The sequence below is a fragment of the Bubalus bubalis genome, chromosome 9, assembly GCF_019923935.1.
Source record: "Bubalus bubalis isolate 160015118507 breed Murrah chromosome 9, NDDB_SH_1, whole genome shotgun sequence".
Taxonomy (NCBI): Eukaryota; Metazoa; Chordata; class Mammalia; order Artiodactyla; family Bovidae; genus Bubalus; species Bubalus bubalis.
The window spans coordinates 88226830-88252263 of record NC_059165.1 but is presented as its reverse complement, the minus strand read 5'-3'; the positions used below and the strand labels follow the sequence as shown (position 1 = coordinate 88252263).

Genomic DNA, 25434 nt, shown 5'->3' with positions numbered 1-25434 from the left:
TGAAAGAATAATAACCTTATTTAAAATAGCCAACGTAAACTAACAAGGTGCTCCTAAAATGATTGTTAGTAAACTGTCTTTCTCTTTTTTTCACATCATATTTTAAGAAATGTACTTTTAAGGAATATAAGTGGTTTGGTTTTTTTTTGGAAAAAAGTATTAATACATTTAGTGATGTTTTAATCTCTTGACCATTTTATACTTACTGGCTTAGACATCGATTTAGATGTCACACTGTGAAATGATGGCCTGTATTTTGGGCAGAGAACCGTTTATTAATAAGCATCATTTTGTTTTTGATACAGCATACAATGTTGCCTAATTCTTGATAATATTTAGTGGAAGGGATAGTTTTATTTCATTCAGATTGTAGTACATAATTTTTATAACATGAAGTGATAAGTGATCAAGATTTCTTCCTGTAGGCTACCGAAAGTGAGGTAGGAGATGTTGATTTAACACGTCTTCCAGAAGGACCTGTTGATTCTGAAGATGAAGAGGAGGAAGATGAAGACATTGATCGAACAGATCCTCTGCAGGGGCGGGATCTTGTCCGAGAATGTCTTGAAAAAGAACCTGCAGATAAAACTGATGATGACATTGGTAAGAAATAACATCTGTTCACAATAGGAATTCTATAGTTTAATTTATATATGGTTACCTGTTGGTGAATGACACATCGCTGAAAATTTTTTGTGGGTCAGGAATTCAGGAGCAGCCTAGCTGAGTGATTCTGGCTCATTCTCTCTCATATGGTTGTAGTCAGAATGTGGCAGGGACTACAGTCATCTGAGGCTTCACTGGGTTGAGCTAGAGGATCTACTTCCAAGGTGGCTGCTCCTGTGGCTTTGGTCATAGAACCTCGGTTCCTCTCCATGCAGGCCACTCCAGAGATGGCTTAAAATTTCTCACAACATGGCAATTGGTTTCTCCCAAAGCCAATAATTCAGGGGAGAATAAGGCAGATGCCACAGTGTCTTTTTTGATCTGGCCTCAGGAATGACACGTCTTTGTTTCTTCCCAATTATGTTTGTCACAAAGCAACCCTCATGCAGTAAGGGAGGGGACTGCATCCAGACATGACCATCAAGAGGCCAGATTTGTTTAGGGACATCTTTGAGGCTAGCTGCCCTGATAGGAGAGCTTGTTCGGAGGTTCTAGCAGTGGAACACAGCTCCTCCTATACCCTTAACCAAAGGACGGTTCCCCTTCGTCAGGGAATGTTCTCTTCAAGATACTCCTGTATCAGGACAGCTTGTCATCTTTGATTAAGTATACAACTGCAGGAGGGACACATGCCTGAAGCGGTGACGGAGGAAGGGGACACTTGCCTGGACAACCAGATCAGCTGAATCAACCCTTATGATCTTTGGGTGATGAGAGGCCTCACATTCTGTTTGCCCCAGTTTATAAAACAAAAGCTTTGATTGCATTTAAGTGGTTTCCCCTTTCATGTCCGTAAGATACTTACAACACAGGACATCAGTGTCCAGTGTCTGTGAATTTTAAAAGATTTCAAATGTTATTAAAAAAAAGAAATTATAGTTTTGCCTCTCCAGCTTTTGATTCAAATTTTATGAATTTTTCTTTAATTTCTTGTACTTTACATTTGAGATTGAATAATACTAAAGATGCTAATGTCATCTTTAAGGACAGATTACTTAGTATCATTATATATTATGATTCATTTAAGATTTTATCCTAGATTTCTCTTTTAAAAGAGTTATATTGCTGTGATTCAAATCAGAAAATACTGCTAGTAATTATTATAGTCTATGGGAGTGAAGATCTATAGGTTTAAACATTCCTTATCATGCTAATAACATATAGTATAGTTACGCAACCTACAGTTGAGACTCATGTTGTGAATGCTTTCTGGACAGAAACAGTGGATTTTCAGTGATAAAGAATTGTACACTATGTACTTTTTACAAGGTTTATTTAAAAAATGAAATATAGTTCACTTACAGTTATCTGTGGGTTGATAACTTCTTATCATTTTCCTCTATTTCAGCTTTAGCTGACTGCTTAAATGTATTTTTTTCCTTATATTTGTCTTTATTGCTCTCATATCTATACAAGAGAAGGGACTCAGGCACTCAAACATTTCTTGGTTAAATTAGACAATTACCTTGTATTTGCTTTGACAAATCTTAAAGTAGTAGTCACATTTGTTATCCCTAATTACTTACTGACATTTATTAATAACTACTTAAAACTCAAGCCCATAAGAAACAGACAAAAGCTCTTTTCAGTAATTTATTAGACCAAAGGACATCACTAAACCTAACCACCATGAAATAGCATCTCCTGCAAGGAAAATTAGCTAAACTCTCCAGTCTCATTTGAACCTGTAGTTTCCAGGTTTTCTCTGGAAGTTGTGAATTCTTATGGCTGTATTTTTGTGTGAGTCAGAATGTATCCATTAACCAGATATTTTTAAGCAACAGTCATCTTGCATCTTGGCTTCTCTAGTTAAGCATCATGAATTCATAAGTTGATTAGGAAATTGGGTATTGGATTCTAGATTTTATTGTATCTTTAAACTGTAGTCCTTGATGAACACTAAAGTAGAATTTCTGTTTTTTAACAGAACAATTGCTGGAGTTTATGCACCAGCTTCCCGCTTTTGCAAATATGACCATGTCTGTAAGGAGAGAGCTCTGCTCAGTGATGATTTTTGAAGTTGTAGAGCAGGCTGGAGCTGTTATTCTTGAAGATGGGCAAGAGGTAGGTTAGCAAATAACTGTTACACATTACTTGCTGTGGCAGCTAATTTTTAGAATGTTTAATTTGCATAAACTTGTATAAATCTTGACTTAAAAGTTATACAGTTTTTTAAATGAATGCTGATTTGGGGGTAGTTATAATTTCTGAAGAGATAAGTTTCATTTTGTTTGATTTTATCTTAATTTTGATTTCTTGGCCATGGACCCTACACAAAATAGATGTTCAGTAATTCATTGGACCAAATTTGTTTTTTAACTTCTCAAATTAAGTTGTAAGACTTGAAGATATTATTATTATTTTATTAGTATATTTATGATATTATTAAATGTTTATCAAGTATTTAATCTCCTATCCCTTTTTTATATTACCCATTTTCTTTTTAAACAAAGGAAGTGTCTTCATACCTGTGCCTCCTAGTGAACTGCTGTCAGTTGAGGCATTTATGTGGCAGTTTTGTTTTCAAAAATGCTTGGATGGCAACTTGTGGATGGGTGGAGGGGAGGATTCAGAGGAATTGAAATGTGTTACTGCTATCAGGTAGCACTTCACCGGTTTTCTTATTGAACTGATAAAAATTGATAATGAGCTATCAGTCAATGAACACTGTCATATATACTGTTAATAGGAATATAAGCAGTATTTCTGGAAAATCATTTAGCAATTTTTAACATGGGCTTTTAACAGTCTCTAATCTGTTATTACCCTTCTGAACGTCTCTCCTCCAGACAATATAAAACTCAAGAGTTATGGCAAAAGGTATTCATTGTGACATATGTATAATATTAAAAATTGGAAATAACCAAAATATATCCCCCAAATAAGCAGTGGTTAACTAAATGAGTATGTGGCCACAGGTTATAATTTCGTATAGATTTTCAAATGATTGTAATAGAAATCTTTGCTTTGATAGAAATCTTTGAAGGTGGGGCCTTACCTCTAGCTTCATTTACATGATTTCTCCCTGTATCCTAGAAAACATTTAGCACATGGGGTATACTAAAAAAAAAACAAGTTTGAACAAATGAATATCGTATTGAATTTTTTTTCAAAGCATAGAATAAATAGTTCAGCAGTGTGAGATAAGATAAACATGGGAGGAAAATACTAAACTTTTAATGACAACTATACAAACAGTAGGATTTTAAATAACTTTTCCACAAATTTTGTTTTTTAATTTTTTACAGTTCTGTCAGCAAAACTTTGTTATGTGCCTACTTTTTGCCAGTTACTATTCTAAACACTGTGAGGATAGTGGTGGAAAAACCCAACACAGCCCCTGTCCTCAAGTAATTTGTATAATTGTAAAATTTAACAATAATTATATTTTATATTTGAAATAACAAAACCCCACAGTTTTGAAAAAATATTTCTTGTTGTCACTGATTCTTCTTAAGAACTGATAATCCAGATTTTCCTTAAATCACATTAAAATTGTTGAAAGTTTAGACTAATAAAAGGGATATTAAGTGAGAACAAGTAGTCTTTCATGGATATGCAGTAGGCGTTACAATATGTCTCTTTAGAGCATTAAATACTTTGGTATAAATTGAGAGCAGTATTTTCTTAACGTTAGAAATTTTTGATATATTTTTAGGTATACCTTAAAATTCAGGTTTTTAATAGTTTTCCTTAATCAGTAACTACCTTTTTTTTTTTTAATTTCTTTTGAATGTTTGCTATGTGCCAGACATTATTCCACTCTGGAATTTATTGCTATTTATTACTTGATTTGTAATAAACTCATTTTTAATTGACACAAAAGTTCTCTGATAGGTGATATTGTTACACCCATTATAGCAGTAGAGAAACTGAAGCAACTTTCCCAGACTCATTCAGCTGGTCAGTGGCAGATTCTGGATTCACATTCCCAGAGTTTGTGGCCTTACTTCCAGAGGAGTATGTCAAGAGAAGCTAAAAGCAAAGGAGAAAAGGAAAGATACACCCGTTTGAATGCAGAGTTCCATAGATTAGCAGGGAGAAATAAGAAATCCTTCCTCAGTGATCAGTGCAAAGAAATAGAGGAAAACAATAGAATGGGAAAGACTAGAGATCTCTTCAAGAAAATTAGAGATACCAAGGGAACATTTCATGCAAAGATGGGCACAATAAAGGACAAAAATGGTATGGGCCTAACAGAAACAGAGATACTAAGAAGCAGTGGCAAGAATACACAGAAGAACTATACAAAAAAAGATTTTCATGTCCCAGATAACCACGATGGTGTGATCACTCACCTAGAGCCAGACATCTTGGAATGTAAAGTCAAGTGGGTTTTAGGAAGCATCCCCATGAACAAAGGTAGTGGAGGTGATGGAATTCCAGTTGAGCTATTTCAAATCCTAAAAGATGATGCTGTGAAAGTGCTGCACTCAACATGCCAGCAAATCTGGAAAACTCAGCAGTGGCCACAGAACTGGAAAAGGTCAGTTTTCATTCCAATCCCCAAAAGGGCAATGCCAAAGAATGTTCAAACTACTACACGATAGCACTCATCTTACACGCTAGCAAAGTAATGCTCAAAATTCTCCAAGCCAGGCTTCAACAGTTCATGAACCACAAACTTCCAGATGTTCAAGCTGGATTTAGAAAAGGCAGAGGAACTAGAGATCAAATGACCAACATCTGTTGGATCATCGAAAAAGCTAGAGAGTTCCAGAAAAACATCCACTTCTGCTTTATTGATTATGCCAAAGCCTTTGACTGTCTACATCACAACAAACTGAGGAAAATTCTTTAAGAAATGGGAATACCAGACCGTCTTACCTGCCTCCAGAGAAATCTGTATGCAGGTCAAGAAGCAAGTTAGAATTGGACGTGGAACAGCAGACTGGTTCCTGAATGGGAAGGAGTATGTCAAGGCTGCATATTGTCACCCTGCTTATTTAACTTATATGTAGAGTACATCTTGTGAAATGCTGGACTGGATGAAGCACAAGCTGGAATCAAGATTTCTGGGAGAAGTATCAATAACTTCAGATACTCAGATGACACATCCCTAATAACAGAAAGTGAAGAGGAACTAAATGCCTCTTGATGAAAGTGAAAGAGGAAAGTGAAAAAGCTGGCTCAAAGCTCAACATTCAGAAAATGAAGATCATGGCATCCGGTCCCATCACTTCATGGGAAATAGATGGGGAAACAATGGAAACAGTGACAGACTTTATTTTCTTGGTGATTTTTAAAATCACTGCAGATGGTGACTACAGCCATGAAATTAAAAGACGCTTGGTCCTTGGAAGAAAAGCTATGACCAACCTAGACAGCATATTTAAAGGCAGAGACATTACTTTGCCAACAAAGGTCCATCAGTCAAAGCTATGGTTTTTTCATTAGTCATGTATGGATATGAGAATTGGACTATAAAGAAAGCTGAGCACCAAGAATTGATGCTTTTAAACTGTGGTATTGGAAAAGACTCTTGAGAGTCTCTTGGACTGCAAGGAGATCAAACTAGTCAGTCCTAACGGAAATCAGTCCTGAATATTCATTGGAAGGACTGATGCTGAAGCTGAAACTCCAACACTTTGGCCACCTGATGTGAAGAGTTGACTCAACGGAAAAGACCCTGATGCTGGGAAAGATTGAAGGCAGGAGGAGAAGGGGACGACAGAGGACGAGATGGCTGGATGGCTTCACCAACTCAATGGACATGAGTTTGAGCAAGCTCTGGAGTTGGTGATGGACAGGGAATCCTTGCATGCTGCAGTCCATGGGATCTCAAAGAGTTGGACAAGACTAAGCAACTAAACTGTGGTCTTAGCCATAACATTATTTTGTCTTCGGAGAAGGCGATGGCACCCCACTCCAGTACTCTTGCCTGGAAAATCCTATGGATGGAGGAGCCTGGTAGGCTGCAGTCCATGGGGTCGCTAGAGTAGGACATGACTGAGCAACTTCACTTTCACTTTTCACTTTCATGCATTGGCAAAGGAAATGGCAACCCACTCCAGTGTTCTTGCCTGGAGAATCCCAGGGATGGGGGTCCTGGTGGGCTGCCGTCTATGGGGTCACACAGAGTCGGACACGACTAAAGTGACTTAGCAGCAGCAGCAGCAGTATTTTGTCTTAGAGTATTTTGGTCAGTTATGAGGGTCCCTGATTTCATTTGGTGACTAAAAGAAGAAAGAGGAAAATAAACTGTAGTCATTTGCTTAACAGAAACAGGGTGTTATTTAGTAATATATTCTGATCTGATGGAATATTCAATAATATAATGAGATCTTTTATAAATTATATGAGTTCTATGTACTGATTGATTATTTTTCAAAGTTAACATATAATCATCTTTTCTCAAAGATTCTTAAAACCTGTCGTCTTCTCTATAGCTTGATTCATGGTATGTTATTTTAAATGGCACTGTGGAAATCAGTCATCCAGATGGAAAAGTTGACAATCTCTTTATGGGAAATAGTTTTGGAATCACACCCACTCTGGATAAACAGTACATGCATGGAGTTGTTAGGACTAAAGTAGATGACTGTCAGGTAAGCCTATCTCTGGTAATGTTCTCTTGTTTCTTTTTTTTTTTTTTTTTTAATTTTTTATTTTATATTGGAGTAGAGTGGATTATTTAGGATAGTTTCAGGTAGACAGCGAAGGATAGTTTCAGTCACACATAAACATTGCATCTACTCTCCCTCAAACTGCACTCCCTCCCTGGCTGCCACATAGCATTGAGCCAGGTTCCCTGTGCTGTACAGTAGGTCCTTGTTGGTTATCCATTTTAAATATAGCAGTGTGTGTTCTTTTGTTTCTGGGTTTTTTTTTGGTTCTCCTGTTTCTTGATTTTTAAATGGCTGAGCCTTTTTCCTTCCTCAAAATAAAATAGCTTGATTTGAGAATTAAAAGTTTGAAAAACTCACAGTTAATAAAGGAAAGTAGATTTTATATCTGATGCAAATATTTGTGGAATTAAACTATACATATTTTAAAGAGAGTATACCCAATAAATGTTTGTTTGTTAAATATCTATGTGATGTTAGCCAGCTCAGTCTCCTTTTTGTTTTTTTTTTTTCTAATAGAGGAAGAAATAGGAACTTCTGAGTTGTTTGTTTCTAACTTACTCCTGCTTCATGTTTTCTTTGCATGGTGTCAGTTTTGAAAGAAGTATATGCTTACTTCTCCTTTTAGAGCAGAATTCACATGGATTTAGCTTCTTTGGTCTCTTTGTGCATGCTTTATTTTTTTTACTTTGATTTTTGTTAAGGAGTAAAGGGGCTAAATAAAAAAGAACTGATGTCACTTGAGTTCTTACCTTTGTGCTCTGCCTTGGTGCATAGTGATATATTTATGTATTATAGGTTTATTAATTGTCCCCATGTTGTTCTTGGGCAGTTTGTCTGCATAGCCCAGCAGGATTATTGGAGAATTTTAAATCATGTTGAAAAAAATACCCATAAAGTTGAGGAAGAGGGAGAAATTGTTATGGTACATGAGCATCGTGAACTGGATCGAAGTGGAACCAGAAAAGGACACATTGTAATTAAGGTGGGTGTGTTTTACTTATTATTCTTATTGATCAATAAAACCGTCATCTTGTTTAAAAGACTTTGAAGTGCTTATTAAGTAGTGCAAGATAATTCACTAACTTTGGGATCCAGTGTATATAAATGTGTCCTTTTGACATTTTCTTAGTTGGTTTTTAACAGTATTTTATTGGCTAAGGATGGCACTGCCATGTATGTCAGTATGAAAGGATATTACTTAGAATATACCAGTCAAAATTTTCCATCTCAAATTTATGATTCATCAATAATGGAAGTTAATTTCATCAAAGATAGCAATATTTAGAAACAAAACAAATTGAAAGGACCAACCATCAACGTACAAGAATCCTAGATGAAGATGGAGACTGCTGATGGGATCTCTGTGTCATTGAAATAGACATTAGCCTCTCTGAACCTCAGTTTTCTTATCTGAAAATGGGGATGCTATGGCAGGTCTTTATTAGGGCTAAATGTGGTAAATCAAAAGCCTTAGCATGCTGTAGAGTCTTAAGTATTAATACTCATGTTGTTTTCCCTTCTCTTGATTCCCTCTCCCCTCTGATCTTTGCCTTCCACTCTCCCGTCTGCCTGTCTTAATGGCATCTGAATCTCGAGAAGGAAATGGCAACCCACTCCAGTATTCTTGCCTTGAAAATCCCATGGACAGAGGAGCCTGGCGGGCTACAGTCCGTGTATCACAAAGAGTCAGACATGACTGAGCACACACAGATGTAAAATAGAGCAATTATAGTTGGAAGAGAGGAAATAAATGCTTGACGGTTTTTTTCTTTTCAAGCTAGTCTTGGTTGCAAAATAACTAAATGTGTTGTTTTTCATTATAAGTATAACCGTTTATTTAACAATAAGAGGGACTGGTTGGTCAGATCAGATATTCCTTAAGAGTCAGACTATATCTAAACACTCCTTTTCTTTTCCTAAGCTGATGAGTGTAAGCTTTCTGTGTAGGAAAAAATTCGAATATATGTGTGGATTGTCACAGGCTGTCTTTTTATGAAGGCTCATGTTGAGGCTTTTTTTTTTTTTTTTTTTTTTAATAATTTCAAACTTACAGAAAAGTTGCAAGAACAGTTTAGAGTATCCTGACTCAGATTCCCCCACTGTTAACATTTCTCTGCATATCCTCCATTTTCATCAGTATTTTTTCAATCTTTTGAGAGCAATCTGCAAATGTGATGCCTCATTACTCCAAAATATTTCATTGTGTACTTCCTAAAAATAAGAACAGTCTCCTACATAAACACCATGGAACCCTTCGAGTTAGGAAATGAACATTGATTAAGTAAAGCCATTCAGCCCACAGACCCCATTTAGATTTTCACCAACTCTCCCCCAAATGGCTATTTTTCATTTTTGGCTCAATCACATCCAGGCACACAGTTGCATTTAGTTGTCATGTCACTTAAGTCTACTCCAGGAATAGTTATTCCCTTTTCACATTCTCAGCAACTTTGATGAATATACACCTTATAGTCTACAGTATGACCCCCAGACTAGATCTGTCTGCTGTTTCCTCATGCCCAGACTAAAGTTATACTTTCCTGGCTGGAACCCCACAGAAATAATGTTCTGCTCTTCTCAGTACATCTTATCAGGGAGCACACGATGTCCGCCTATGCCACCACTAGTGAAGTTAATCTTAATCACCTGGTCCACAGATACCTGGTGTCTGTCAGGTTTCTTTACTGTGAAATCACCATTTACCCATTGTAATTGATAAGCATTTGAAGCATTGATGTTCTGGGATAGTGTCAGTGTGTCTTGCAGACCTCTATCCACCAGTCTTCACTTAGATTGACTACTCCTGCCTGAAATGGTGATTTTCTATTTCCATTATTTTATTGTCATTCTGCTGCAAGAAGGGGCATTCTCTCCTCTTTGATTATATTGGTCTCATGTATTTCTTTACCATCAGCATTGTTCTGATTGTCTGATTGTCCCAGATTTAGATGGTGGGACCCTCTTAAGATTGTTGATTCCTGTATTCTTCTGACATGTTCCCATCATTTTTGAGAGCTTCCTTGTTATCTGGCAAAACAAGATGTTCCAGGCTCATCTTTTACTTTTCCTACCCCTGCTTTGAAATCAGGCATTGCTCCAGAGAGCGCTAGATCCTCCTAGTAGATAATAACATATAAAAATAAAAATCAGGGCACTCACTCTGTTCACTGCTACTGAGGTGTCATTGCTTCTAGAGCCTTTCCTCAGAGAGATAGGAATATGTATTTAATTACTGTAAATTCATGTACATCTGTTCCTTTTTATATCTGTCTCAGTCATGAGCTTATACCAGGACTCCCAGTTCTAGTACTGTACCACAGAGTTAGTTTTGTAGCCTTTTCCTTTCCCTCATTGTAAATAACCTTATCTAACAGTGGCTCTTGTTATGCTCTGTATATTTACTTGCTTGCTCATTGTAACCAAACTCTACCAGCTAGCCATCTCCTTCACCTGCCCACTCAGCATACCTGTCTCCCAGCATCCCACCTTATTGGATGCTAGTGAGCAGTTTGGTAAGTGCCTCTGCATGATTATGGAACTTGTCATTAAATACTCCTTTTTAAAATACAACCTAATCTCCACAGATATCCCTCTTCAGTGATTTACCTAATCAAAATAACGGCTTTTCTTTAACATGTCAATTATTTTCACCCCTGACATATCTATGTATGATCTGAGAACCAGATTTGAGTGACGTCAAATTGTGATTTGCCTGAATGACAGACCCAATTTGGAATTCTTAGAGTGTTTTTGAAGGTGGGAGAAGAATAGGAATGACCTGTGATTATCTTGTCCCTTAAATAGGTAACTTGAAGAGCCTTTCCTCTGACTTCTTCTAGAGAAATGATTTACATACCTGATTAGCAGTGGGTACCCTTTTTTAATCTTGTAATAAATTTTTAAACAAGAACATTGTTAGTATTAATGTATATTTGTCATGCAGTAATTCTGGCCAATGAAATCATTAGGATGAATGCACCAAATTGAAATATGACATTATGGGCAACAATTGGTTTTTATATTTGGCTTAATACCTGGTTTATTTCTGTATTTGTTCTGTGTACCCATTTTTTAAGATGCTGCTAGGAGAAGGCAATGGCACCCCACTCCAGTACTCTTGCCTGGAAAATCCCATGGACGGAGGAGCCTGGTAGGCTGCAGTCCATGGGGTCGCTAAGAGTTGAACATGACTGAGCGACTTCACTTTCACTTTTCACTTTCAAGCATTGGAGAAGGAAATGGCAACCCACTCCAGTGTTCTTGCCTGAAGAATCCCAGGGACGGGGGAGCCTAATGGGCTGCCGTCTATGGGATCGCACAGAGTCGGACACAACGGAAGCAACTTAGCAGCAGCAGCAGGGTAATAAATTTTAACAGTGATTCAGGAATTCAAGGAGGAGCAGTAGATAAATTTTACTTTCATTCCTTTTTATAAATTGAGAAACAGGCAAGCAGTTAAACTCTGAGTGCATGTAAAAAGTGTCTGTAGAACTTCTGGTTCCTCTGGCAAACGGGAATGGAGAAACTGCAGAAGAGGAAACCTCTGTTCCAAGAAGTGACAGTAATAAAACAAGCTGTCTTGAACTATGTTGTTCCCATAACCTGGAACAGAAGGGAATTTAAGGATGATTAAATTTGGAAGAAAGCTTTATTTATTTATTTATTTTCTTTAACTCTCACCTCTTTCTTCTCTTATTTATTTTATTTTTTGCCTGTGGTGGATCTTTGTTGATGCACAGGGGCTTTCTCTAGTTGTGGAAGTAGGGGACTACTCTTCATTGTTATGTGCAGGCTTCTTAGTGTTATGCGGTGACTTCTCTTGTTGTGGAACACAGGATGTAGGCGCACAGGTTTCAGTGGTTGCTGTGCGTGGGTTCAGTAGTTAAGGCTCTCGGGCTCTAGAGCACGGTTAGCAGTTGTGGTGCACAGGCTTAGTGGCAACATGGCATGTGGGATCTTCCTAGACCAGGGATTGAACCGGTTTCCCTTGCTTTGCAAGGCGGATTCTTAATCACTGGACCACCAGGGGAGCCCCTCTTCCTTCTCTTTACTCAAGATAGTTATTATATTATCCCCCCTATCTATATTGAAATACGGATAAAACAGCTACAGCCAAGGTAATGCTGTTGTGCATGTTCAATCCTCTGCCTTATTTTCCTCTAAACTTGTGCGTGATGATGGACTACAACCTAGAGACACTACCTACTTCCAGTGCTGAGAGTTTTAAAGATGAAACTTTACTTTGAGGACTTTATAATCGAGGAGCTACGAAGGGAAGTAATCAATAGGAGTTATTTGGTTCCTGAGCTACTTTTTTATTTTCTAATTCTTTCTTTGTTTTGATTTTTAGGGAACACCTGAGCGTCTCATCATGCATTTAATAGAAGAGCATTCCATTGTGGACCCAACTTATATAGAAGATTTCCTATTAACTTACAGAACATTTCTTGCAAGTCCTTTGGATGTTGGGACCAAACTGTTGGAATGGTTTAAAATTGACAGCTTAAGGGATAAGGTTGGTTTTATAAAGGGCATGAAATTGATTTTAACCCTTATATTCCCCCTAAATCTTTTGCAGTTGACAAATTAAATGCTTATTTTGATAAGATTCAATTCACCTAAAAAATTAGTGAATCAGTAGACATATCTGGTTACTTTTATAACAAAATAGCTTGTAAAAAGTAGATTATTTTGTTTTCTAAAAGGCAGAAACTGAAATCAGGCTGTGGTGTAGTTATAAATTCAGAAAATGCAGGATAGTAGTCTTGCACTTTTAGAGAAGGCAATGGCAACCCTCTCCAGTACTCTTGCCTGGAAAATCCCATGGACGGAGGAGCCTGGTAGGCTGTAGTCCATGGGGTCCCTAGGAGTTGGACACGACTGAGCGACTTCACTTTCACTTTTCGCTTTCATGCATTGGAGAAGGAAATGGCAACCTACTCCAGTGTTCTTGCCTGGAGAATCCCAGGGATGGAGGAGCCTGGTAGGCTGCCGTCTATGGGGTCGCACAGAGTCAGACACGACTGAAGTGACTTAGCAGCAGCAGCAGTCTTGCACTTTATCAAAATACTTGGTTTTTTCAGAGGAGATGAGTAAAACATTTAAAAGTTTAGAAAGAATATTCACCAAGAACGTTTTTTCAAGAGGGCTTAGAAACAATCTAAATAGAAAAACATTGATTTTTCTGAGTTAAAGACTTTATATAATTTATCACTGCTGTAACACATTTAGATGTGGCATTGAGGATTTTTTTTGTTTGTTTGTTTTGCATTTAATGTTTAAATAGATTGTCTTAACTTTTTTTATGGAGTGTTTATACTTTCTGTGGAAAAACTAGTAATACCTCAGCTTACTGGTGCATAACTACCAATAAACTACCTCAGTAATAGGAAGTTAGTTATTTTAAGAAAAATAAAAGTAGAGCCATAATTGCCTGGCCTATCTTTCTGCATTTTAGTTTGTGCTAAATCGCTTTGCTGCTGCTGCTAAGTCACTTCAGTCATGCCCGACTTTGTGCATCCCCATAGACGGCAGCCCACCAGGCTCCCCCATCTGTGGGATTCTGCAGGCAAGAATGCTGGAGTGGGTTGCCATTTCCTTCTCCAGTGCATGAAAGTGAAAAGAGAAAGTGAAGTCACTCAAGTCGTGTCCAACTCTTAGCGACCCCGTGGACTGCAACCTACCAGGCTCCTCCATCCATGGGATTTTCCAGGCAAGAGTACTGGAGTGGGGTGCCATTAGTCTTGTCCAACTCTGTGCAACCCTATGGACAGTAGCCTGCCAGGCTCCTCTGTCCATGGGATTCTCCAAGCAAGAATACTGGAATGGGTTGCCATGCCCTCCTCCAGGGAATCTTCCCAACCCAGGTATCAAACCCTAATCTCTTTTGTATCCTGCATTGGCAGGTGAGTTCTTTACCACTAGCACCACCTGGGAAGCTCTGAGTTATACTTTAAAGGAAATAAGTTAGATACAGTAAGTGTCCAAAACTATAGGCTTGCCTTTCCCTTGCTTTTGAAATTATATATAGTTACTTAGATTGCTGAGGAAATAAAGGCATGCTAGAGAATGAACAAAAATATGACTTAGGGACAGCTCAATATTCATGTGTAAAAGGATGAAGTTTGACCTTTACCTTATACCATATTCAGTGTTAACTCAAAATGGATCAGAGACTTAATGTAAGAGCTAAAACTATAATATTCTTCAAAGAAAATGAGTAAAAAAACAAAAAAATGACTTTGGATTAAGAGATAGTTTTTTTTAGTACAAAGCACAGACTTGAGCAATGGATATATAGAATTTCATCAAAATTAAAACATTTTCACATTAAAGGAACAATCAGGAAAAACAGAACAACATATGGAATAGGAGAATATGTTTGCAAATCGTATATCTGACAAGGATCTAGTATTCAGAATGTATAAAAAAACTCTTACAACTCAACAACAAAAAGACAGTACTATTTAAAAATAGACAAAGGACTCAAATAGGTATTTCTCCCAAGAAGAGAGAAAAATGGCCAGCAATCACATGCAATAGGTGTTCAGTGTCATTAGTCATGGGAAATGCAAATCAAAACCACAGTGATATTCTGCTTCATACCTACTAAGATGACTTAAAAAAGGAAATACCAAGGATTTTGAATATGTTGATGTGGAGGAAATGAAATTCCCATACATTGCTTGTAGTAATGTAAAATGGTATGGCTGCTATGGAAAACAGCTCAGCAGTTCTTCAAAAAGTTAAACTTAGAATTACTGTGTAATCCAGTAGTTCTACTCCTGAAGTATATAGCCAAAACAGGTAATCAGTATGCAAACAAAAGTTTGTAAACAGGTGTTCATAGTAGTACTATTGATGATCTCCAAAAGTGGAAACACCTCAAATGTCCATCAGCTGATGAATGGATAAGCAAAATATTGCATACTATATAATGAAATATCATTCAGCTATAAAAAAGTTGGTAAAGAATCTGTCTGCAGTACAAGAGACCTGGGTTCAGTCCCTGGGTTGGGAAGATTCCCTGGAGAAGGACATGGCAACCCACTCCAGTATTCTTGCCTGGAAAATCCCATGGACAGAGGAGCCTGGTGGGCTGTAGTCCATGGGGTCGCCAAGAGTTGGACACAGAGCAACTAAACCACCACCATTAAAAAAAAAAAAAGAAATATTGATACATGCTGCCCTTTTCACTTTCATGCATTGGAGAAGGAAATGGCAGCCCACTCCAGTGTTCTTGCCTGGAGAATCCCAGGCATGGGGGAGCCTGGTGGACTGCCATCTATGGGGACGCACAGAGTCGGACATGACTGAAACAACGCAGCAGCAGCAACATGTTATAAGCCTTGAAAATGTACTAAGTCTAACAAGCCAGTCATGAAAGATCACATGTTGTATGACAAATCAGAGAGGCAGAAAAGCAAATAGAAGCTGTTCTGGGCTGGAAAGAGGGAAGAATGGTAGGTGACTACTTATTGGGAATGGGATTTTCTTTTGTGGTGGTGATAGTGCTCTGGGACTAGGTAGCTTGGGGATGACTGTACACAATTGAGAATGGGCTAAATGCCACTGGATTGTACACTTTAAAATGGTTAAAATAGTGGATTTTATGTGTTATTTTACCACAATTTTAAAGGATATGACTTAAATTATTTGTATTATTAGGCACTTTTTTTTTAATTTAGATTTTGGAAAAATCTCTGGTTTATTTCTTTAGAAATATTTATTTATCTCAGCTTCTGTGTGTTTTCTTAATGTTCAGAATGTTTCTTAATATTCTTAATTTTTTTTTATATTTATTGGACTATAGTTGCCTGATAGTGTTGTATTAGTTTCTGCTGTACTGATTCAACAAAGTGAATCAGACATAAGTATACATGTATCTCCCCTTTTTTTAGATTTCCTTCCAATATTAGGTCACCACAGGGCATTGAGTAGAGTTCACTGTAGGCACATTTAATTGAACATCCATTTGTCTGTTTTTAACTTTTTTGTTAATCTGTAGCACAGGTTAACAAAGTAATAAATTAACTCACAACTTTGAAAATTATAGTGTTTACGAAGGAGGTTTCAGATTTTTGTTACCATTTTGGCAAAATGGTCTCAGCTAAAGAAATACTTTACATTTGCCTGCCCTTAGAAGTTTGCATTTTAAGATACTGTTCAAAATACACTTCCCATGTACTACTTACATGTTAGTATACAGGCTTGTCTTCTCAGTGAAAGCAGAGGCTTGGTTCTCTCTGTTATATAAGGAAGGAAAAGCTCAAACTAAATGTTCCTCTCTCTTAGAATGAGCCTTTCATGTGTGAGAGGGTGTGCAAAGGGCTTAGCCATAAAAAGCTCAGTTGTTCCTCAGTTTAGGACTTGCTTTTAGGGCTTTATTTTTACAGGAAGAATTCCTCTCATATAATCCTATGCTGCCTCTTCCATGTTTCCACAGGTAACACGGATTGTATTATTATGGGTAAATAATCATTTCAATGATTTTGAAGGTGATCCTGCTATGACTCGATTTCTAGAGGAATTTGAAAAAAATCTGGAAGATACAGTAAGGCTCAGAAATTTTATCTTCTTCAGGGTTTGGGGATTCTTACCAATCTCTTCTGTCCCCCTGCTGAAGAATTGCAACTCAGAATAGCTTTCATCTTTTCCTGTGTTCTGAGAACTTTCAAATCTGTATTCTAGACTTGGGCTCATCCTCTGCTGCTTCAACCCAAACAAAGATCATGCTTCTTCCAGTCTTCACTTCATGTGTATTAGGCATTCAAATACACATATTTATCAGACCTACATTAGACTTTCTAAGTCTCCCTTCTGCGTGTGATTTCATTTGTTTTTAATATACAACACCTCAGATAATACCCTCAAGGTCTTCTTAACTTTCATGGTAGCTATTTATAAATCTATTTATTCTTCGTATTAGATATAAAAACTTTGAACTTCAACTCAGTTGTCTGTTCCAAGCAACTTTAATTTTTAGGAAATAAATAATAATGCAGCTCAGGAGTTAGACTGCCTGAATTAACAACATTCAGACTTCACCACTTGGTAGATATGTGAACTTGGAAAGATTGTCCAACCTTATATGCCTCCATTGTCTTATTTTATATAGTAGCCTCTAGGTTGTTGGGATTGTCTTGAGGGTTATAGTGAGCTATGACTATAAGAATCTGCAAACAAAACCTGGCACGGCACCATTGTTATTACAGAGTAGAAGTGGATTAAGTTGAATAAAGGGCAAATTTCAGATTGTTTTGTCTCTTTCCTTACCTCTTGGTTCCTGTAGTCTGTTCAGCAGCACATCTGCTCTATGCAAAATGGGGAGAATGAACAGGGAACTTGATTAAGAGGCCTGTTGAGGCTCACCAACATCATTTGGTGCTTCCATTGCTGGCTATGTAAATATTCAAGGGACTTATGAAAATAGAAACTATCTTGTAATCATGGGATTTTTTTCCCCCAGTTATCAAGTCAGTCATCAAATATTTACTGAATTCTGCTGTATACTCCAAGCTGTTATATAGGATCAGAAGAGGTGTAAAACTTGGTTTCTACCCTGAGAAAAACTTTAGCTTTTTGTTATGGACATGAGACTTATTTAATACACTATTTGAGGATAGTTGAATTCTCAGCTGATGCATTAAACTGATACTAGAACTTGAAAGTTAAAATATTGCTGAGTTTAATGATCTAAAATAATATAGGAAAATCTAAATTATAAGAATAATATTTCTGAAAGAGATGGAGACTTGCATGTGTCTGAGTATCAGACAATGTTTGGGAAGGTGGTTGAAGTCCTTTAAGGTTTTAAATAGAAGTTTAAAAATATTCTGGTTTTATGTAATAGCTAGGAGATAAGCATGATGGTAATACAGAATGTGTTATTACTTAGATTCAGAAAATGAAGAAATTTTTTTGTCATCACTGTCTGAATAAGACACCACTTTGAAATCTTTTCTAACTTGTGATTATCTAGAAATTTTAAAAAACCATATTAAGGGATCTTATTCTTTAGAGTGCCCTAGGGTGGAAGGTTTCTCTCCTTCAGTTTTATTTACCCATACTTATATATTCTTTATTTACTCTAGTTGTAATAATTTTAGGTTATATTTTTTAAAGCCTATAGGAGTAGATAATATACATTTATATATATATGTTACCCCTTTCTACTTTGTAGAAAATGAATGGTCATCTCCGGTTATTGAATATTGCGTGTGCTGCAAAGGCTAAGTGGAGACAGGTTGTGCTGCAGAAAGCTTCCCGGGAGTCACCTCTGCATTTCAGCCTAAGTGGAGGAAGTGAGAAGGGATTTGGTATTTTTGTTGAAAGCGTAGAACCTAGTAGCAAAGCTGCTGATGCAGGACTGAAACGTGGTGATCAAGTAAGTAAATAACAATCATTTAAAGCCTTTTTATAAGTAATAGGAGTGCTACTTTTCTCATATGATGATATTCTAGTAAGCATGATCAATTTAAGGAAATACCTTTGAAACCTTTTTTTAGAGGTGGTATTTTTAAATGGTTTATTTTTAAAATGTGTTTGTCATATATCCATTACTCTTAATGGAAAATTTGATATAGCATGTCCAGAAACAGCCTGGTAGTCTGGCCACTATCAATCTGAATGGTCCTGCCCATCCTCCAAGTATTAGGAAACTCGTCATTTGGCAACTTCATAGTATTCCAGAAAGATCAGTAAGAGAGTTAGCACCCTTGCATGTTTTAAAGGAATAAACATTTTTTTCCATACCACTCTAAAATTAAGTGGCCAAAGATTTACCATAAATGATGGTTTTGCTTTAAATAATGTTCATATGGTAACAAAACTATTTGATATATCCTTAAGTAGAGTGAGCTGGTTGAAGGATTAGGAAAAGGAAGGGGAGATACTGGGAGTAAGTAGATAGGGATTTATTCTCTCCATGGAGGCATTAGTAAACTATAGAACAATATATTTTCAAAAATGAAATTCTGACAACTTTGTTACTAAAAAAAATACCTCAGTCTTAGTAATCATAGTAATCACATTCTGCAGAGTTAAGGACTGGGAATCTGTATTTTGAACAAAGCTCTCAAAATCTCATGTACACCAGAGTGGTTTCTCATCTAGCTAAATCATTTGGGAAGCTGACTTTGTTCCACTTAAAATTTTTGTTTGTTTATGCATTCATTTAGAATGTGACTTTATTTTACTTGTAATCACACGATGGTGTTTTTTGTTTTTTAATTAAGAAGGCATTCACAGGGACTTCCCTGGTGGTTCAGTGGTTAAAAGAGTCTGTGCTTCCACTGCAAGGGGCACAGGTTCAGTGCCTTGTCAGGGAACTAAGATCCCACATGCCACATGCCATGACATAAATCAAACAAGCAGGCATGCATTCACATTATTAAAAGTTCTGTACTTCAAAACAGTGGCTTTCAACCAGCAGTAATTTTGTCACCCAGGAGACATTTGGTAATGTCTGGAGTTATTTTTGATTGTCATGACTTGGGAATTACTACTGGTATGTAGTGGATAGAGGCCAGGGATACTGCTGAATAGCCAGGAACACCCCGTGACAAAGAGCCACATGGCAGTTATCCAGACCAAATATCAGTATCTAAATATCAGTAGTGCGCGGAGTTAAGAAACTGATATAAGTGAATCATATATTATAATAAAATACTTTAAAATTTAAGATAAATTATATAATTTTAAAAAAGAAACTGACACAAAGTTTTAATGATACTCTTCTTCCTCTAGGGGAGCTTTTTAGAATAGAGATTTCTGGGCTTTACTCAGACTACTCATTAAGAATATCTAGTTGCTAAGAATTTGGAGTCATATATTTATTGGTCAGGTATTTTTTGGTAAACATGTTTAAGAATCTCATTCTTCATAGAAGAAAAAGAAAAGAATACTCCAGCAGTTTGATTCCTGAGAGAGAGAAATTTATCGTTATTTTACTTCTTCCCTCAGGCCTTCCAAGTATGGTTGAAATTATCTGAGATTTTCAATAAGTCATTTTTTAATATTGTGAATATTCTTTTTTAAGAGTACTTTGGCATTTGCATTAAGTTTCATAAGCTTATTACTAAGAATCATTTTGCACCTGCTTACTGCTTTCATTGATGACCTCTACTTCGTCTATGCCACATGGTACCATTATTTTTATATATTTCACAGTTGTCTTCCAGTACTTCTAGTACCTCTTCTAGGATTTCTTTCAGAAAGGGCGAATGAGTACTCTAGCTTTGTGTCCCTTACATGTCTAATGATATCTTTGTTCAATGAAGTATAAAAATCTTTGATCACAGTCATTTTTATTTTTCTCTCAGAACATTGATGTCACAGAAAGGTATCACATCATCTTAATATGGTCCCAAAGAAGTCTAAGCCATTCTATTTCTTTTTTAAGTGCCTTTGGCCACCTGCACAAATCCCCAAGAGTGATGCTTATAGAGTCTTTATTCTAAGTCCCTGGAATTCAGAATATTCAAGTGATCTGTTAAAAAATAGATCTTTTTATTTTATTGCCTGATATTAGATGATCCATGACAGTATGTAGACTGAAGACTTTTTTAAACTCCGGAAATTTAACTTCTGTGATTTTTTTTTTCTTTTTCTTTTCCTAATATTTTTTTTTCTCACTCTTTTTTATCCTTTTGAAATCTCTCTGTCAGCCCTCAAGATCGATCCTCTGTGCTGCCTTTTTTTTCCCTCATCATGTCTTGTCTCTTTATCCTTTTTCCTTGGAATCAGTACTTTTTGAATAAACTCCTGATGATTCTGAGGTACAGCCAGATTTGTGAAGCCCTGATATGAATGCTCAGCAATGTCAGATGGAACAAGAGCCCATAACAGTTGTGCTTGTTGCTTTTTGACTGCCTGATTCAGTCAGAGCAGGAAATGATATTAGCTGTAATTAGAATACCACTTTTAAATGAATTTACCTCTTTTTTAAATGCAATAAATTTGCATTTAGAATACTTCACTAAAATTTGTGTACACACACAGGTGATAATTTTTATGAGATGATCTGACACAATTGAAATTTTCCCTTCATATATAAAACATTATGTTTTAAATTTTTTTCTGGTATTATCCCAGAGGAAATGAACTGAAAAAAATGTTTATAGTAGAGATTTAGGAAAATGCCACAATATAGAGAAAAGCTATTAGACAATAATTCCACTTCTCACAGATAACTGTTGTTCACATATAGGTACATTTTATTTAAGTTTTATTTTTTTACCCATTAAACTTAAGGCTGCAGAAATAACTAATACTGTTTCTGTCTTTCTATTTTTTGAATACTTTCTTCAAGATAATGGAAGTAAATGGACAAAATTTTGAGAATATAACGTTGGTGAAGGCCCTTGAAATTTTGAGGAATAATACTCATCTTGCACTTACTGTAAAGACCAACATTTTTGGTGAGTTTTGTTGTAAAAATCTATTTGAGCTCTTTTTTTTGGTAATAGAAAAGAAACAAGTCAACGGTGATAAGTAGGATAGTAAAAATACTTAAAACATGTTCCCTTCTAAGCTTTTTGAACATTATAGGATCTTTAATGTTTGAATATAATATTCTGTATTCTAGAATTTTCATTTTTATTTGTATTTAATTATTTTGAAATCTTAGTTAAAATAAGTATACAACTGCACTTAGTCATTAATGAAATGTCTGCTCAGTATTATGGACTGAACTTTGCCTGGAAATACTCAATGAAACATAGAAGTCATAGGCTTTTTTTCTTCCTGCTAATGTGCAAATCAGTCTACCTCTAATGAAATAGCAGTATCAGTGCCAGTTAGCTGTTTTATGGAAATGAATAGAGTAAAGCATTGAAGTAATTAATCAGTGAATTGCTGATTTTTAATAACAATATACTCTGCCTTTCTGAGTAGAGTATACTCTGCCTTTCTGGGCTTCCCTGGTGGCTCAGAGGATAAAGCATCTGCCTGCAATGCAGGAGACCCAGGTTCAATCCCTGGGTTGGGAAGATGCCCTGGAGAAGGAAATGGCAACCCACTCCAGTATTCTTGCCTGGAGACTCCCATGGACAGAGGAGCCTGGCAGGCTGCAGTCCACGGGGTCTCAAAGAGTCAGACAGGACTGAGCACCTTCAGTTTCACTTTCACTTTCTGCCTTTCTGTGTCAAACTGTTCATTCAGTTCAGTCACTCAGTTGTGTCCAACTCTTTGCAACCCCATGAACCGCAGCAAGCCAGGCCTCCCTGTCCATCACCAACTCCCAGAGTTGACCCAAACTCATGTCCATTGAGTTGGTGATGCCATCCAACCATCTCATCCTCTGTCGTCCCCTTCTCCTCCTGCCTTCAATCTTTTCCAGCATCAGGGTCTTTTCCAATGAGTCAGCTTTTCACAGCAGGTGGCCAAAGTATTGAGTTTCAGCTTCAACATCAGTCCTTCCAGTGAACACCCAGGACTGATCTCCTTTAGGATGGACTGGTTGGATCTCCTTGCAGTCCAAGAGACTCTCAAGAGTCTTCTCCAACACCACAGTTCAAAAGCATCAATTCTTCGGAGCTCAGCTTTCTTTATAGTCCAACTCTCACATCCCTACATGACTACTGGAAAAACCATAGCCTTGACTAGATGGACCTTTGTTGACAAAGTAATGTCTCTGCTTTTTAATATGCTGTCTAGGTTGGTCATAACTTTTCTTCTAAGGAGTAAATCTCTTTTAATTTCATGGCTGCAGTCACCATCTGCAGTGATTTTGGAGCCCCCCCAAATAAAGTCAGCCACTGTTTCCACTGTTTTCCCATCTATTTGCCATGAAGTGATTGGACCGGATGCCATGATCTTAGTTTTCTGAATGCTGAGCTTTAAGCCAACGTTTTCACTTTCCTCTTTCACTTTTATCAAGAGACTCTTTATTTCTTCTTCACTTTCTGCCGTAAGGGTGGTGTCATCTGCATATCTGAGGTTATTGATATTTCTCCTGGCAATCTTGATTCCAGCTTGTGCTTCATCCAGCCCAGCATTTCTCATGATGTACTCTGCATATAGGTTAAATAAGCAGGGTGACAATATACAGCCTTGATATACTCCTTTTCCTGTTTGGAACCAGTCTGTTGTTCCATGTCCGGTTGTAACTCTTGCTTCTTGACCTGCACACAGGTTTTGCAGGAGGCAGGTCAGGTGGTCTGGTGTTCCCATCTCTTGAAGAATTTTCCACAATTTGTTGTGATCCACAGTCAAAGACTTTGGCATAGTCTAAGCAGAAATAGATGTTTTTCTCGAACTCTCTTGCTTTTTCAGTGATCCAGGAGATATTGGCAATTTGATCTCTAGTTCCTCTACCTTTTCTAAAACTAGCTTGAACATCTGGAAGTTCATGGTTCATGTATTGCTGAAGCCTGGTTTGGACAATTTTGAGCATTACTTGACTAGTGTGTGAGACGAGTGCAATTGTGCGGTAGTTTGAGCATTCTTTGGCATTGCCTTTCTTTGGGATTGGAATGAAAACTGACCTTTTCCAGTCCTGTGGCCACTGCTGAATTTTCCAGATTTGCTGGCATAGTGAGTGCAGCACTTTCACAGCATCATCTTTTAGGATTTGAAATAGCTCAACTGGAATTCCATCACCTCCACTAGCTTTGTTTGTAGTTATGCTTCCTAAAGCCTGCTTGACTTCACATTCCAGGATGTCTGGCTCTAGGTGAATGATCACACCATCGTGATTATCTGGGTTGTGAAGATCTTTTTTGTACAGTTCTTCTGTGTATTCTTGCTACCGCTTCTTAATATCTTCTGCTTCTGTTAGGTCCATACCATTTCTGTCCTTTATCGAGCCCATCTTTGCATGAAATGTTCCCTTGGGATCTCTGATTTTCTTGAAGAGATCTCTAGTCTTTCCCATTCTGTTGTTTTCCTGTTTCTTTGCATTGATCGCTAAGGAAGGCTTTCTTACCTCTCCTTGCTATTCTTTGGAACTCTGCATTTAAATGGGTATGTCTTTCCTTTTCTCCTTTGCTTTTCGCTTCTCTTCTTTTCACAGCTATTTGTAAGGCCTCCTCGACAGCCATTTTGCTTTTTTGCATTTCTTTTTCTTGGGGATGGTCTTGATCCCTGTCTCCTGTACAGTGTCATGAACCTCTGTCCATAGTTCATCAGGCTCTCTATCAGATCTAGTCCCTTAAATTTATTTACTTCCAGTGTATAATCATAAGGGATGATTAAGGTCATACCTGAATGGTCTAGTGGTGTTCCCCACTTTCTTCAATTTAAGTCTGAATTTGGCAGTTTTGGCAGATCATTTGGTTCATGATCTGAGTACAATCAGCTCCTGATCTTGTTTTTGCTGACTGTATAGAGCTTCTCCCTCTTTGGCTGCAAAGAATATAATCAATCTGATTTCAGTACAGTACTTGAAGTATGTTTTGATTTTGTAACTATTTGAATTCAGCAAGTCTAAGCTTCTACTTTTAACTTAATCTACTATTTGGGTTTGGTGTTTTTTTTAGCTTTTGAAAAAGACTGCAACTTGGTTAGTCTTCGTGGGATTTTCTCTCAAATTTTGTGAAGGGCAACAGTAAAAACAATATTACAGTTGGAAACTGTCAAAGAAAATTTAAGGGTCTTTATGTAGTAAGAAGGAAAAAAATTCTCTACATTATTTAGGTTGAATTTTGAAAAATAAGAGTTGAATTTGAAAGCTCTGCCTATGGAAAAGTGTGTGTGTATGTATGTTTTCTCCCACTTTGGCTTCTCTGATGAAGGTGAAATGGGAGAGTGAAAAAGTTGGCTTCAAGCTCAACATTCAGAAAACGAAGATCATGGCATCCGGTCCCATCACTTCATGGGAAATAGATGGGGAAACAGTGGAAACAGTGTCAGACTTTATTTTTCTGGGCTCCAAAATCACTGCAGATGGTAACTGCAGCCATGAAATTAAAAGACGCTTACTCCTTGGAAGGAAAGTTATGTCCATACTAGATAGCATATTCAAAAGCAGAGACATTACTTTGCCAACAAAGGTCCGGCTAGTCAAGGCTTTGGTTTTTCCTGTGGTCATGTATGGATATGAGAGTTGGACTGTGAAGAAGGCTGAGCGCCGAAGAATTGATGCTTTTGAACTGTGGTGTTGAAGAAGACTCTTGAGAGTCCCTTGGACTGCAAGGAGATCCAACCAGTCCATTCTGAAGGAGATCAGCCCTGGGATTTCTTTGGAAGCAATGATGCT

The 25434-nt window shown here is 37.1% G+C and overlaps 1 protein-coding gene across 6 annotated transcripts in view; it reads left to right on the top strand.

Annotated features, from left to right (window-relative positions):
* RAPGEF6 (Rap guanine nucleotide exchange factor 6) overlaps nt 1-25434 on the top strand; it is a 225217-nt gene that overhangs the window by 133252 nt on the left and 66531 nt on the right. For all 6 annotated transcript variants that reach the window (XM_006072649.3, XM_025293055.2, XM_025293053.2 and 3 more), the window contains 8 exons: nt 426-603; nt 2594-2730; nt 7056-7214; nt 8065-8217; nt 12586-12750; nt 16681-16788; nt 18418-18621; nt 21547-21655. In XM_006072649.3, the coding sequence (XP_006072711.2) occupies nt 426-603; nt 2594-2730; nt 7056-7214; nt 8065-8217; nt 12586-12750; nt 16681-16788; nt 18418-18621; nt 21547-21655 (1213 nt within the window). The remainder of the gene's footprint in view (nt 1-425; nt 604-2593; nt 2731-7055; nt 7215-8064; nt 8218-12585; nt 12751-16680; nt 16789-18417; nt 18622-21546; nt 21656-25434) is intronic.